Source organism: Lampetra planeri, chromosome 11, assembly GCF_965212315.1.
Source record: "Lampetra planeri chromosome 11, kcLamPlan1.2.h2, whole genome shotgun sequence".
Classification (NCBI taxonomy): Eukaryota; Metazoa; Chordata; class Hyperoartia; order Petromyzontiformes; family Petromyzontidae; genus Lampetra; species Lampetra planeri.
The window spans coordinates 14,478,495-14,493,750 of NC_136117.1; the positions used below are offsets into that span (position 1 = coordinate 14,478,495).

Sequence of the window (15,256 nt, forward strand, 5' to 3'; positions counted from 1 at the left end):
AACAACACAGCCCAGGGCACAACCACACAGCCCAGGGCACCACAACACAGCCCAGGGCACAACCACACAGCCCAGGGCACAACCACACAGCGCAGGGCACCACTACATAGCCCAGGGCACAACAACACAGCCCAGGGCACAACCACACAGCCCAGGGCACAACAACACAGCGCAGGGTACAACAACACAGCCCAGGGCACAACCACACAGCCCAGGGCACAACCACACAGCCCAGGGCACAACAACACAGCGCAGGGTACAACCACACAGCCCAGGGCACAACCACACAGCCCAGGGCACAACAACACAGCCCAGGGCACAACCACACAGCCCAGGGCACAACAACACAGCGCAGGGTACAACAACACAGCGCAGGGCACAACCACACAGCGCAGGGCACAACAACACAAGAGATAGAATGTCACAGATACGAAGGAGGCATCCATCTCAGCGACACAACAACCTACAGTTGTGTTAGTGGTGTTGATGTTGTTAGTTTTCATAATCAACGTTTTTGGGTTTGTTAGTGATACTAGTGTTGTTGGTGTTGCTAGTGTTGTTGTTAGTATTGCTAGCGGTGTTGGTGTTGTTGCTAGTGGTGTTGTTGTTGTTAGTATTGTTGTTGTTGTTAGTATTGCTAGTGGTGTTGGTGTTGTTGTTGTTAGTGTTGTTGTTGCTTGCGGTGGTGTTGTTGTTGTTAGTATTGTTGTTGTTGTTAGTATTGCTAGTGGTGTTGGTGTTGTTGCTAGCGGTGTTGTTGTTAGTGGTGTTGTTGTTGTTAGTGTTGTTGTTGCTTGCGGTGGTGTTGTTGTTGTGGATGTTGGTATTGTTGTTGTTGGTGTGGATGCGTCTCCCCGTTACCTCGCGAGGCCGCGGGGCTCGTGACGTCACGCATGTAAACAGCGCGCGTGACCGACCCGCGACCACGTGAGGGAACTACTTCCGGGCACGTGACCCCCCGGCCCGGAAGTTGATCTCGGAGTTCCACGTGGGGGTGGGGGTGGCAGCTTGGAGCTCGCAGAGTGAACGAGCCGCTGCATTCCAATGGGCCCCGAGTCGCGGGGGGTCGCCGTGGGCCGGCTGGCCCTGGCCGGGGGCCTGGCCGGCATCGCCGTCTACTGCTGGTACCGCTCGCGCAGGCAGCGGCCGCAGACCGGCCCAGGTAAGCAGCCCAGGAGACTGAGCACGCCCCTCGCGAGAGAAGCGTGGTTCGGAATTGATTTGTTGGGTCAGAAATTCTCCTCCTCGGCCACTCGACACAGGCAATGAGTTACGGGGTCATCCATTTAGTGCGTACGCATGGAGGGGGGAGGGGGGTGTGAAGCCTCGATAATAATTTGTCTACATTGGCCTTCAAATGAGTTAGATAGTCCGGCTTAAACACGTTAATAGTTAATATTATTAATCCTTGAACGTTTCTGCGTTGATTACATATCGGCCGTTCTATAGGATTCGGGGGGGGTGGGGGGGTGCGTCAGGCGTACGTACGGACGCAGGTTCAGGGGGGGGAAGTCCGCGTGCGTACAGGGAGGGGGAGAGGGTTCAGGGGTCAAGCTTTGACAGATCTTTGCAGACCTACTAAATGGATGGCCCCAAAGCTGTCACGTAAACGAACGCATTACGGCGACGGCACGTCAGTGTGTTAGCAGATCAATTCACAACTTGTAACTAAAATCTGAAAATGCCGTTTTCGTTATTCTGGCAACTGCCTGATGACGCTGGCTGTAACTACCAGCGAAACGTCGGACTAACGAACTGTTGAACGTTGCCAATATTACCGGCGGTGCCGCTGTAGCCGTCATACATCGGCTGTGTCGGGTGGAGGAGGGTTTATGACACGTTTTACTTCACGCGATCGGACCCAAATATCAGTTACAAAGTCAGCTAAGCAGAGTTGAGTCTGGTACCATTCTGCAGGCTCTCCATGAAGAGACTGCTCATATATGCAACAGTAACACGAGTCGCAGCATGTCAAGCGTATGTTGTTCTCTCTTCAAATGGTGACGACGCGCTTGCATTTCGCGAAGTGGCTGCTGCGTTGGCAGTGGCGAATCACTGCTCGCAACGTTGCGGGCGTTGCGCGTGGCGAGTGCCGCGCGTGCATCTCACGCACGAGGCGTGAGATCTCACGAGCGCGCCCTATGCCGCCGTCCCTCCCGCGTGTCGATAGAAGAAGCACGTTCCGTGCGGACTGCGGCCAGCCTGGAGAGGCGCGACGATGGGCCGCACCGGAGCCGCACAGCTGCTGCTGCTGCCGCCGCCGCTGCCTCCACGAGCACCCCGCCAGCCGCCAGCCGCGAGCTGCACGCGTTGCTGGGGGCGCTCCTGGCTCCCCCCGGCACGGACACGACGCTGCTGCGGCGCCGAGTCCTCGTCACCCTCGCGGGCCGCGCCGCCTTCACCGCCGCCCAGGTGCCAGGGTCGGCCACGCCGCCGGGAAGAGATTGAGGGACCCCCACCCCCTCTTCTACCCCCCCACCCGCTCTTCTACACCCCAAGCCCCTCTTCTACATTATTAATGAGGGGGGCTGGTCGACGTGGAGTGACGTCACATGCGGGACAAACATTCTTGGCTCATTATAGTATTAAATATAAGGTGACTATTGTAAATATAAGGTGACTATTGTGCTCATATGTAAACAGACATGTGTATATGCCAAATTCTTAGATGCACAGGTCGTGAAAACCGCGAATCCAGGTACCCATCTCAGTTCGTGACCCGACCCTGACTGCCCCGTCCCCAATCCCAGGAGGAGATCCGTGCGGTCGGGGGCCTGGCCGTGATCGTGGGCTGCATCTCCAACGAGGACGCTGGCGTGCGAGAGCAGGCGCTAAACACGCTGAACAACCTCGCCATGAACATGGCCAACCAGGAGGTTCTGCAGGTGTGGCCCTGACAGCACATGCGAGCACGCCTGGGATAGAATATAACCATGCACACTCCCAACCTACGTGAGCTGTGACCAGCAATAGATCTCAGGTCACCTGGTTCGTAGCGCAGTGCAGTAACCACCTGCATCACCTCTCCCCCCATGGTACACTTCTTGTCGGTGTGCGATGCAGATTGTGGAGACCCCCCCCCCCCCCCCAACTGGGGTAACGTGTTGGAAACGGCCATGCCCTTTGCCGTCTCCATCGCCGTTGTGTTCCACAGGAGTACATTCCTCAGGTGGTGCAAACGATCGCCGGCAGCGACGCTCACCCCGACGTTCAGGTGGCCGGGCTGCGTCTCCTGACCAACCTGACCGTCACGGACCAGTACCACGGCCAGTTTGCGGGGACGCTGCCCGACCTGTGGCCACTAATCGACAGCGACAACACGCAGGTGTCGCTGATGCCACATTTTGATCACACACTCACTGATGTCACCTGACCCCACACATGCGAGTGTGTACGAATCTTAAGATAAAATTTAAGTGACAGTGTTGGTGATTATGAATCATTGCTTATGCAATGAAGCCAAGTGTGAATTTACCCTGAGAGGGGGATTGTTTACAAGGTTTCTAAGTTGTGAACACCCAGAGGAATCCATCCCTTTTAACATGAACGCCACCCTGTGGACATTGTATAGACAACAGGCCACAATATGGAGAAGCAGCAACTCGATTAGTCCAGATTTGGGCAACTAATTATATTTAATTCAATAGGAAACTGTGGCAACCATTTCCTGTTAAGTCACTGGTAAGAGTTGCCAAACAAATTGCCCTTGTGCATCTCAGCTGTTTCAGCTCCAGCAGTAAAAACATGTGAAGGAGTCGTGCATTGCCACCGTCTCTGCCTCTATTGCAGCTACAAGCCCTGAAGCTGTTTGTGAACCTGTCTGGGAATGCCGACATGAAACCAGAAATTCTCAGCCTGCCGGTGAGGACTTGTAACTTGAGCATGTCTGCCAGTTGGCATCGTCAAACCGGCGGCACTTCACACGTTTGCTGGCAACGTTACACAACAATGGTAAATCCTAACCACGGGCGGCAGTGTTGGTGGTAATGACGAATCTTTCCTCCTCCCCCCACAGGTGGCGAGCTCCTTTCTGAGGCTGCTCGAGGCTGAGGGGAGCGTGGAGGTAACGAGCCGCGTCCTCTTCCTGCTGAAGAACCTCGCGGCGACGACGGATGAGGACGGTGCGGAGCCGGGCTCACTGCGCGCGCTGCTGTTGGACGGGCGCACTGAGGTGTGCGCCAGCGTCTACCGGCTCACGCGCCACGAAGACGACGGCCTCAGAGAGATGGCCTCAAGCATCCTGGGCAGCTTCGTGACGTAGCTGCGCGGCGATCGGCCTTCTCTCTCAACTTACAACGCAGGTAGCCATCGCTTGAGTCCAGTTTGTTTTTGAGGTTGGGCCACAGTGGTAGTTTGACGCCCAAAATTCTTGTCGTTAAACCTCCACCACCCGACGCGATTGTCGTATTTGCAAAGTTACAACGCTACTGCCAGCATCACGCCCTCAATGTTTGTGAAGGTGATAGTTTTGTAGGGTGGTGGAGGGTTAATGACAAGAACGTGTATGTAACTACCACTATGCAGCCCAACCCAAAAATATGGATCAGCCTTTTTCCTTCATGGCGTCCATGCTGGTCGGCACAAGTAAAGTACAATAGATTTGACTGCACTCTCCTCTTCTGCCTGCGTGTACCGATTACGTTTACACGACAGAATCTTGAGATGCAGTTGTGTAGCGGTGCTTCACAAACGCCATGGATCGCCGTTTAAGCCCTGTTGATACCTCGCATGCATGGGGTCGGTCACAGGGGTCACTTGAAGGGATCCCGGAGGTAGCTCTGTGAAAGCGTGGGTTGTTCTCTCACGGGAAGTGTTGCACACAGCTGTCTGGGTTTTCAAGTGGCACAATGGAGGGAATTTTTTTTTTTAAGAGAAGACATGGCTTAGAAGAGTAGGTCTACCACCAACAACCACACCACTACAAACTCATTTCCACAAACATTTATTAAAGTTTAACATTCTTTTAAAAAAAAAAACCCGACGACCGCTTCAATATAAAAAAAACAACCTAAAACACATGTTTATTGTGGTCGTAAAATAAATCGGCAGGGGTGGCGGCTTACAGCACGACGGATGGAGAGAAGGGGGCAAAGCCTGGTCAGACAGGTCCAAGCCACCAGGTAGATGGCTCTGAATGGAGAGGCCCACCAGCACCTGGACGTATCTACTGCTCTCCGAATATCCACAGGATGTTGACGCCAGACATGCCCAGGTTCGCCCGTCTGTGGAGACAAGGGGGGGGGGCAGCGGTTCGCAATGCGCAAGACGTGGTCTTCAGAAATTCTGTACCTGCCCTGCGAGTGTTTCCAAAATCTCTAATGACCTTTAGCACAACACTTCACTTGCAGGCAAATTAAGTCGTGATGATGATCGTGCATTGTAAGTGTTTGACATAAGCCTTAAAACAACGTAAAACATTAGGATGGCCGTGCCATGTAAGTGAATCCAATCCACCTCTGGACTGTTACCCAGGTTCAGTAGTTTGTTGCTATTAGGATTATAGGCATCAACTCAACAATATATATACCCAATTTTAGTGTTCTGGCCCTTCTGTAGCAATGAGTAGCATTTGCATTGGGAACAATCATCTAATACATGACACTATTAGCCACAGTTAGATCCCAGACAAATTCACATTGGAATGGACACTACCACCATTGACCTGTACCAAAAAAGACAAAGATCCCCCATGTAACCTTAACAGACTGTTGGGACAAGTGCTGTTAGCGAACACCTGTGAAGGGCGCCACGGCACACAACTGTGTGGGTAGCCAGCACCACACCAGGCCGCCTTTGTCTCCCGAGTGGCGATGTTTACACACCGCACCAGGTACTCATTTGAAGCTGAGTCGACCTCGGGGAGGCCTAGATAATCGTCGCTACTGTTGAGCATGAGTGGGAATCAGACCTGAGTCGCCGGGTTCATAGCGTAGCTTGCTAACTGCAACACAACCTGTACCAATAAAGAACAAGAATACATACCCAAGCATCCCCGATTCCTTTGTCTTGACGATGTACAAAAACATCAGGATGGTGTGAAACAGGTTATTCCGTCCCTGAAAGAAGAGAAACAATTGCTGAGCCCCAACATCACCGCCACCTTGTGAATTTTGTTGACAAGAAACTGGTGAAGGAGATGAGGTGCAGGTGAGGAACGTGAACGCAGATCGGGGTTCTTTATTTTCTGACGGGGCCACGTGACGTCACATGCCGTTCCATCGCCACGGTGTCAGATGTTATGATGTCACACAGTGGAGCACCATTGTTACCTTGGGCAGCTCGAGCGCCGTGCCGTGGTACACCAGCTGGTAGTTTGCTGGATTGGTGCTGATCTGGTGAATGTACAGCCCCTGCTGCTGCTGGCTGCTGGCATCTGATGGAAAAGAGGAAGTCGCAACGGGGAGTCACGTGAGCGTCGTGGCGACTCGGGAGAAGCGCCCGCAGCTGCATCACTCCGGCGTTCAGGTTCAACTTGAATTTGAACGTCCTGCGGCAGAGACGTCCACGACATCCACAAGTGGACATTTGAACCTTATGGTGGGACCCCGGGGTCCCAAATAAACGGAAGTAAAAATCGTAATTAATTAAATTCTTTTTGGCGACTCTGTCCCACCGCGCACAAACGCCACGACCCACCTGGCGCGGATCATTGTCATGTCGTCCAAGCGCAGCGAGGACGAATGTGCAGAAGAAACAAAACTTTGATTAGCGTAACGTGTAGTGCTCGTCGAGAGGAATAGATTGCCATATCGTTCGCTTTCAACAGACATAAAATTACGTCGCAACGCAGTTTATGCGAAGCCGGGTGGCTTATGGGACCCCAGAGTCCCGCCATAAGGTTAATTTATAAAGTCCGGCGTACGACGGTGGAAACGCCAACCACACCTATTGACCATATCGCAGTGAACCACTGATGTACTATAACACTCATTTACAGCGCTTGGTCGTCAATACACTTTTGGATGAAGACGTACCCAGTGTTAGCTATGGGGTTGTGTGACCGTACTCCTCAATGCTGCTCTCACTCTGGGGGTCCGTAAGGTCGGGTGGGGGCCTACGACCGGTTCAGGTGTCGCTGTCTACCGATGTCAGCCGTCATCGGGAATTGAACTCTGGTCGGCTGGGGGGTTGAGTCACCTGGCTTGTTGGGGCTGCGCTGGAAGTGCTGGGAGGTAAAGGTTTTCCCGTCCGGATAGCGAGGGTTTGGAGGCAGCCTCGAGTCGAGGTAAGTGCACAACATGTGCATCACCATCTGATGCAGACACACGACACAACAGCATAGAGCCACCGCTGGATGAAGGCCTCCCCACACAAGTGTCAGCAGTGCACGGAGGGTCTCCCAATGCCGTGCGTGCTCTGTGCTCACCATCGCGTCGGTGGGCAGGTCCGCGTCCCACTTGCGCCCGCGGTAGTCTCCGCCGCCGTTCCAGCGGAACGCGCTCATGCAACCGCCATCGGCCAGGTCTGCGTCAAAAAACGACGAACGTCAAGTCGAAAGCCGTCAGGATCTTTCGTGCTGCCGAGAGGTCAATTGCAAAACGGGATTTTCCTGCCGAGACCCACAACACGCGAGATGCATCGCAGGTCTCACAAACAACCAACACTTGGTGCTTTTGCCACCATGGACAGCTACGTGCCTTCATTTGCAATTGCGGGGGGGGTGTTGGTGAGGTGTGTGATCATCTCACGTGCAAACCCTTTTAGGGAAAGCCGGTTTTGCAGTGGAGATAAACGTCAAGTTGTCAACACGTATGCACGCACGCAGACCTGTGCAGCAGTCACAGTTGATGTTTAGACCGAGGGATTAACTAACGTACGGCTGGGTCCATGGTAGAGTTTATGGGAAAGAGGTAATCCAGTTTATTTGAGTTGTTGCAGTTAAGATTATTTTACAGCCCCATGTCAATCCACTGCTGGATGAATGCCTCCCCACACATTGTTGATCATGGGGATTGTTTAACGATACTGAAATCACACTGGTCAGAGAATAACGAAATGAGATCTGCAGTCTTAATACTTGACCAAACTTCCACAGGTTGCCATCAACTAGAATAAGCCTTTTGCCTGACTCATGTTTATTGTTTTTGTGGTATGTCCAGCACCCGTAAACAGACTTGCCATGTTATGCCAAGCGCTACAGACGTCATTATTATTGAAACTAAATTAACATCGGGAAGCCACGCTAGAAAAAAAACGGGACGGGGGCGGGCAGCACCCTTAATCCTCTCCCACAGATACTCCTGGTTGGCCGTCACGTCCAGGTAGAGCAGCACGCGCGGGAGGGTAGGGATGGCAGCCGCCTTGAGGAGCACCGCCTGGCGCAAGCTGGGCACGCTGGATTCTGCCAGGGAGACGCACGGCTGGGGTGACGTACCCGTGTTACACGCGCACACTTGGGCACACGTGGGACACCCACACAGGTGAGATGACGCACCTGTGCATCGCTCACACCCACGGGCACCTGTGTGACACAGTCGTGCCCACAGGTGAGATGACGCACCTGTGCATCTCTTACACACCCTCGGGCACGTGTGTGACACGGTCGTGCCCACACAGGTGAGATGACGCACCTGTGCATCGCTCACACCCACGGGCACCTGTGTGACACAGTCGTGCCCACACAGGTGAGATGACGCACCTGTGCATCTCTTACACACCCTCGGGCACGTGTGTGACACGGTCGTGCCCACACAGGTGAGATGACGCACCTGTGCATCGCTCACACCCACGGGCACCTGTGTGACACAGTCGTGCCCACACAGGTGAGATGACGCACCTGTGCATCTCTTACACACCCTCGGGCACGTGTGTGACACGGTCGTGCCCACACAGGTGAGATGACGCACCTGTGCATCGCTCACACCCACGGGCACCTGTGTGACACAGTCGTGCCCACACAGGTGAGATGACGCACCTGTGCATCGCTCACACACCCACGGGCACGTGTGGCACCGACACACCCACACGAGTGATAGGATACGACATAAGTTTACACAATTAGATGACCGTCGTGAAATCTATTTCCCGTAACTCTGTGACCCTGTTTGTTGCGTTTGTGCTTTGCTGCACTTCCAATAGGAAGAGCGATTGTTTACGAGCTCCTCAACTGCTGTTCGCTCCACATGGGCCTGCCACAAGTCTTCCAATCATTGCAACATTGCAATTTATAACGATTACGTCCCACGCGAGAAATCGTAAAAAAACAATTAAATGCGCTAGAAATGTGACTTTGGCACACCAGTTTAATGGGCAGTAGCTCTTCACTTACAGCTTTATATTTTTAAATAAATAAAAAAGTTGTTTTTTTTTTATAACAGAAATAAAATAAGCATTAAGCAATAACAATATTAAAAAAATTGACAATACAGCACTATTGTGGAAACTTGCGTCGTAAAATAAACCACGGTAACACCGTATCGTGGCAGCTCTACACACGGGCATGTGTATTATTATTATGCTTGTGCTCGTTAACCCAGGAAAGCCTCGCCTAATCTCGCGACATTTTCAGGAGGTTCCTGTCAAGTTTCCACAGCAAATGAGCGATTGGCGGGAAATGTTTCAAATTCTAACCACGATGCCTGCGAATGACGTCCCCTCTGGAACACGCCACGTTCCGACGCCAGGGGCACCCCACGTGGGCGTGCGACCTTACCGCCAACCTGCAGCTCCGGGCAGCCCAGCCGACGCAGATGCCGATTCACGGTCCCCACCTCCTTGACCAGGGGCACCAGGATCGTCTCGCTGATCCACTGCACCCTCGCACCGCGACACAAGAGAGCGCACGTCGATCGTCACACACCCCCTCCCGAGCAAGCAGCAGCAGCCGGGCGAGCACAATTTTGTCCTCGGAAGAGATGGGGGCAGGAATACAGTGCACCGCACGTAAACGTGGACTTTTTCGTGGCGAACAAATAAAAAAGTCGCTTTTTTTAAATCCCACTCGCGAAGCTCAAAAGTATGCAAATCAATGCTGCTTTGTGGTTCTCTGCACGCTGCACAGAAACGTTACAAGATGGGCAGCGCCAGATGAGTACCACGGGCCAATGAGTTGCATTGGATTGTGTCTTAACAGAGTCATCTGTCAGCACGGTTGGCTACGTTTGGTGCAAAAGAGGTTCAACATGTATACACACACACATACAACTGTGATTTTATCCCCAAGTACCGCACCCCCGAGTTAACCCGGCATTGAAGACAGAGTAACGGGCACCGGTTCCATGAGCGCACTGCATGCCCGCCGCACTCACGTTGCGGAGACTGGCGACCCACGAGTCGAGGTTCTCCAGCTGCTGCCGGCTCGTGCCCACCTTGGCCCACACCTGCACCATCACGCGGGCGACGCACCAGAACGATGTCAGAGCCATGCAACGCACGGCACACCCAGCCCACCTCGGGTGTCCATGATGGGTTCATAGTGAGCGTGAAGTCCAAAATAATTCAGGAAAGGGTGGTGGCCTGGTGGCTCTGTTCCGAAGGCCGAGCTGGCACCACTGAAATCCTGGGTTGAAATTCAAGGAGCCACCTGTGATTAAACAAGAGTTCTCCAGTGCAGTGAGTTGATGGTCTCATCCCAGTTACCAATGACTGCACAAATAATAAAACATTAATTATGGTTCTGTGCTTAACGAGGCTAAAGTTCAGTTCTGAAAATTCAAAACATCAATTTAACTGTCATGCGATGAACGTTAGTCTCAGTGGCAGAGCAGGTGGGAAAGTGCTGCCACCATGGACCACAGTTCACAAGGAAGGGTCTCAGAAAGTTGGTGTATCTCCTTCAAAGGGGAATTCTCTCCAACACCAAGGGCCGCACTGCTCTGCGTGAGATCCGATTGAACGCTTTGTTCTGTGACGTGACGCCGAAAGCACAATCGGATAACACTGAAGTTTTTCTTATTGTCATACCATGTTATAAAAAAGTTTGACTGGCTGGCACGCGGTGGGGGGGGGCAAGTGTGCGGTGGTGACATCGCTATGCACATCTGCGTGGTGGTGACGTCACCTGCAACCCACAGCGTTGAACCTGGTTCGTGCATTGCGGTGACGTCACACCTCCCCCTCCACCCTAGCCGTGTAAGAAATTTAAGAAAAAAATACACCTACTTCAAAAACAAATCAGCCTCGTAGGTTTAATTTGTTATTATAATAGCGGCATTGCAAATATAAACTTCCAACGACTCCAGAATAGACTATACAACATGGAACGGCACAAAGCCAGACCCACAAATACGAAGGAGACATCACAGCGGCGATACACTCCACTGCTCATGACGTGATTATCTGGCTTGACCACCTGAATGTGAAATTGTAGTTGTTGCTCTGCATCTACATCAGCAGCCATACGAAAGAAGACTCGTGTCCCCTCTGCAGGAACTGACGACGCTGCCAAGTGGCCAGGCTCTGACAGATCGCCAGTGATTGAGCGAGCGACCGGTGCCAGGTGTTTGGAGCTACCTCGTCGGCGGCGGTGGCGGCGCCGGCGTCCGCCTCGTCGGTGCTGTGTGCGGACGGCTGCGTGCAGCGGCAGGCCGGCTGGTAGGCGTACTTGCGCAGGCTCTGGGCGCACTCAGCGGGGGACTGGCTGTAGGCCCAGGCACCGGCTCCTCCCGCGGGCACGCTCCACTCGGCCATGCCTAGCCACCCAACACGAGGATTTTCCGTTTCTGACGTAACAGCGTCCTTTTTGCACCAATGCCTATTTTCTTAGTTGCTGCAATTCTCACCTCGTTAAAAACAAACTCATTTAAACTTAACTGAACAAGCACCGGCACGAGAGTCATCAACATGTCAGGAGTGCTGTTTGTTCCTGACTGGCGGGGCGGTTTGGCGGTTTGGGCTCATGCTCAGCAATCGTCATTTAAAAAGTAACCACAATGGGGGGTCGTAAAGACAGGAACCGATGATAAGGGGTACAACCCATATGGATTAGACGAGAGACGGACTTGGAGAGGTGTAGGTAAAAAATGATAGCTCTTTAGCAGCCTCGTGTTTCTTTGATTTTAGGCACGTTTTGGTTACACCCTTTCCTTCCCTTGCCACCCCCTCTTCCTTCCTTAAATACTTATCTTACCTCATCCAGTGGCACGCCGGCTTATTTGGGGCAGTGGGCCTGCTCCCCATCCCTCTACCCCCTGCTTTCCATAACCGGTTTAGCTCATGTCGACGGTTCGAGCACGGGACACAACGTGATGTGACAGGACCACATGTTGGTTCAATTTAAAAGGAAAAGTAACCAACAACGATGCCGCCGCTCTAACTCTAATTATTATTGACCCCAAGTGCGAGACCGCCCCACGGAGCAGCCCACGCACCCAGCTGACGCCGCCGCTGCAGCTCCTCCTCGCCCTGCATGAAGCTGTGCAGCGTCTTCTGGTCCGTGATCAGCTCCTCGGGGCCCAGCACCGCCGTCGGCCCAGCGGGGGACGTGCGGTAGCGCAGCCGGAGGCCCGAAGAGTCCAGCGAGCCGTCGAGGGGAGACGTAGCGCCCATCGGCCTGGCCGGGGAGCCGGGGCTGCTCTGTGTGAAGACGGGCGAAGGCGAGGTTTGATGACCGACACAAACTGCAAGCAATGCCCTGTGGCATTGAGAAAAGTAACAATACCCTTTATTTTACACAGAAAAGCCAAAGTCTCAAGACTCGTTTTCAGAAGGGTTTTGCTGTATGGCATATGTTTGTTTGATTGCAGTAGAGGGCTGGTAACACTCAAATCACATCGCAAGCCGACAACACATGGAATTCCCAGGTAGTCTTCCATAATAAGTACTAACCAGGCTCCATCCCAGCTTAGCTTTGGAGCTCTGCTGAGATTGGATTATTCATCTCATGATACGACACTGCTATCACAATCATAATATAACTGGACAAAAAGACAAAACACACGTTTGTTGTGTGCGCTGACGGACATGCACACGTGTGTGTGTGTGTGGCATCACTCATGCGCACCTGTCCGTAGCCCAGGTGTGAGTAGGAGTAGGGGGGCACAGGGGAGGCAGCCGAGCTGCTCATGGCCGAGGAGACAGATGACGAGGCGAGGGAAGAGTGGAACCCTGAGCCCCCTAGGGGGCTAGCCGGGGAGAATCGGGGGCTGGGGGTGAAGGCGCGCCCTGGGCTGTAGCTCAGCACGCTCTGACCCTGCAGGGCGGGGGGTGGCGGGGAGCTCACGGGGGTCGCGTCCGCTCGCCTGGGAGACACGCCGCTCAGCAACGCTGCGGGAGCAACACACACACATGGACATTAAAGGGGCAGTTGGCACTCCCTCAAAGACCAAGGCAAAGCTCCCGTGTAGCTTGCATAGAGTAACGTGAGAGACAAGAGCTGTCGGCGAGCACCTATGAAGGGTGGTATAACCTATGAGACAGCAGTGTGGTCAAAACCATGGCCATCTGCCTTTGTCTCCCCTGTGCTGTTTACACAATGCACCAGGAACTCATTTCTAGATTTGAAGCTTTCGTGACCTCAAGGATTCATACTCTTAGTTTTTTCGGTAAAGTCACATAGGTAAAAAATGAAATTATTTAGCGTTTTCCAAGATTTTATTGTCAGTGTTTCGTCATCAGACGGAGAGTCCATTCTGATCTCTCGTACATCAGCGTGACCCTTTGTGTTACAGGGTGGTCCATGGAAGTGAAATTTATCCAAATTAAGTGCAGACCCAAATTTAATGCGATGGGTTTTCTCGTGCAGCCATTGGTGACCGGGCGAGACCACCAAGTGAACACATGAGAGAACCCAGTTTAATTACAGACAACTGACAAGAATCCGCACTAGGATCTCAGCAGTGCCAGCTCGGTGCCCCAACTTCTGAGAAACCCGGTCACGATCTTGATGGCAAAACGATCACTATGAAATTGAGCTTAGACCTACCTATCCGTGTTCACTCCATATTGATGATTAAATGTGCACGCGCGTTGGGTTGATCGTGGCTATACCTGCACGCTGCGGGGAGGTTCCGGGGGCGGCAGGAGGCTGAGGGAGCGAGCAGCGGCAGTACCTCCACAGGTTGAACAGCGAGCTCACGCTGCACAGCACTGCTAGCGCCGACTCTGCGGGGGGTACAAATCACGTGACACGCGACTCGGTGCGCCCACTCCCCCACTTTTCAAACGCCTACTCGGTCACCCACTTCATCACTCACCCACTCGCTCGCACACATACTCATGAAGTCATGATCGATCTACTACTGGATGAAGACCACTCCAAGCGATGTAACAATCCACCTCCACTTGTGCACAGGAGCCGATATAATCACTCCATCTCAATGGTGGATGTCCTCTCGGGCGCATTCCCTCGACCACAGGTCGTCGCCCCTTACAGCGGGCGTGTCCTGCCTGATCCTGCTTTTCTTACGTCAATGCGATGTCTCTGACTCGCGCTAAGTTCTCAGAAACGTGGGACACTCGCAAAATAAAGTGGTACAAAATATGAAAAGTTGAGTGGTGTGCTTATAAGCGTGGAGGTGCAGGCTTGGGATCACACCGAGAGGCAGAGAGATCACCGCATGAGCAGTAGAGAGACTCGTGGATAAATTCACGACCTGTACTCACCCAGGTAGTAGACCATGAAGTAGTTCACCCCAAAGTACTGAGCAAACATTTTGCTTGATCTGAAGAGACAAAAAACAGCCACAACTGGAATGATTTGCCCTCCTCACTGTAATACCATAAATGATCACAAATTAGGATAATTTGATTCAAATGCTTTTGTCAAATATGCTCTTTCATTAGGTGGCAAAGCATGATGCTTTCCCACCTGATGACGGACGCTTGTGTTGCGCCCGAAACGTGATTTATTTTATACCTACGTGACTTTACCGAAAGAACCAAAGAGTATGGATTCCTGCAGTAACGAAAGCTTCAAATCAAGATTGAACGCTTTCATTGTTGTGCTGCTACACGCGCATATGCCGACAAAGCGGCAGGTGCTCACCCCCCTCACCTCACCCGATCCAAAGCGATGTGGTTGCTCAACGTATCGCTCAGCTGGAAACCCGGCTTAAGATCTCCACCACGATTCCCTCCCCAGGCCATTATGACCCGACGTGGTCCCACGCGACCTGAAGCGACCTCACTCACAGGTCGAGGCAGGCGATGGCCGCCAGCGAGAGGTGCAGGAGGCCCCAGGCGAGGCGGACGCCGCGGCCCTGCGCCTCCCGCCGCTGGGCCATGTCCTGCGCGATGCGGGCCACCCGCGCCTCGGGGCTCAACCCCCCGGCGCCTGCGGCGGAGGAGCAGAGAGAGGAGGGGGTAGAAGGATTATAGA

The 15,256-nt window shown here is 53.1% G+C and overlaps 3 protein-coding genes across 7 annotated transcripts in view; 1 reads left to right on the forward strand and 2 right to left on the reverse strand.

Moving 5' to 3' along the window:
• Positions 1–950, reverse strand: part of LRRK2 (leucine rich repeat kinase 2) — a 43,053-nt gene extending 42,103 nt beyond the window's left edge. For 2 of the 4 annotated variants that reach the window (XM_078598949.1, XM_078598948.1), the window contains exon 1: positions 862–949. The gene's annotated coding sequence lies outside the window, so the exon portion shown is untranslated. Of the gene's footprint in view, positions 1–861 lie in introns of all 4 variants that reach the window. The other 2 variants (XM_078598952.1, XM_078598953.1) reach the window with 1 other exon arrangement.
• On the forward strand, positions 942–5,981 carry ARMC10 (armadillo repeat containing 10). Its single transcript, XM_078598976.1, has 6 exons — positions 942–1,162; positions 2,171–2,412; positions 2,751–2,885; positions 3,155–3,325; positions 3,790–3,861; positions 4,016–5,981. The coding sequence occupies exons 1-6, from the start codon at positions 1,045–1,047 to the stop codon at positions 4,259–4,261; spliced, it is 984 nt and encodes a 327-aa protein (XP_078455102.1). The 5' UTR covers positions 942–1,044; the 3' UTR covers positions 4,262–5,981.
• Positions 4,927–15,211, reverse strand: TMEM209 (transmembrane protein 209). Of its 2 annotated transcripts, XM_078598971.1 has the most exons (14): positions 15,070–15,211; positions 14,542–14,600; positions 13,927–14,040; positions 12,941–13,203; positions 12,309–12,513; positions 11,452–11,630; positions 10,248–10,319; positions 9,653–9,749; positions 8,216–8,341; positions 7,367–7,464; positions 7,138–7,252; positions 6,270–6,373; positions 5,983–6,056; positions 4,927–5,222 (listed from the first exon to the last, which is right to left on the reverse strand). In XM_078598971.1, exons 1-14 carry the CDS (start codon positions 15,159–15,161, stop codon positions 5,165–5,167), a joined length of 1,656 nt encoding a protein of 551 aa, XP_078455097.1. In that variant the 5' UTR covers positions 15,162–15,211; the 3' UTR covers positions 4,927–5,164. The 2 variants fall into 2 exon arrangements, with proteins under 2 accessions (XP_078455097.1, XP_078455099.1); XM_078598973.1 differs by lacking the exon at positions 7,138–7,252.
• Between the last annotated feature and the right edge of the window lie 45 nt (positions 15,212–15,256).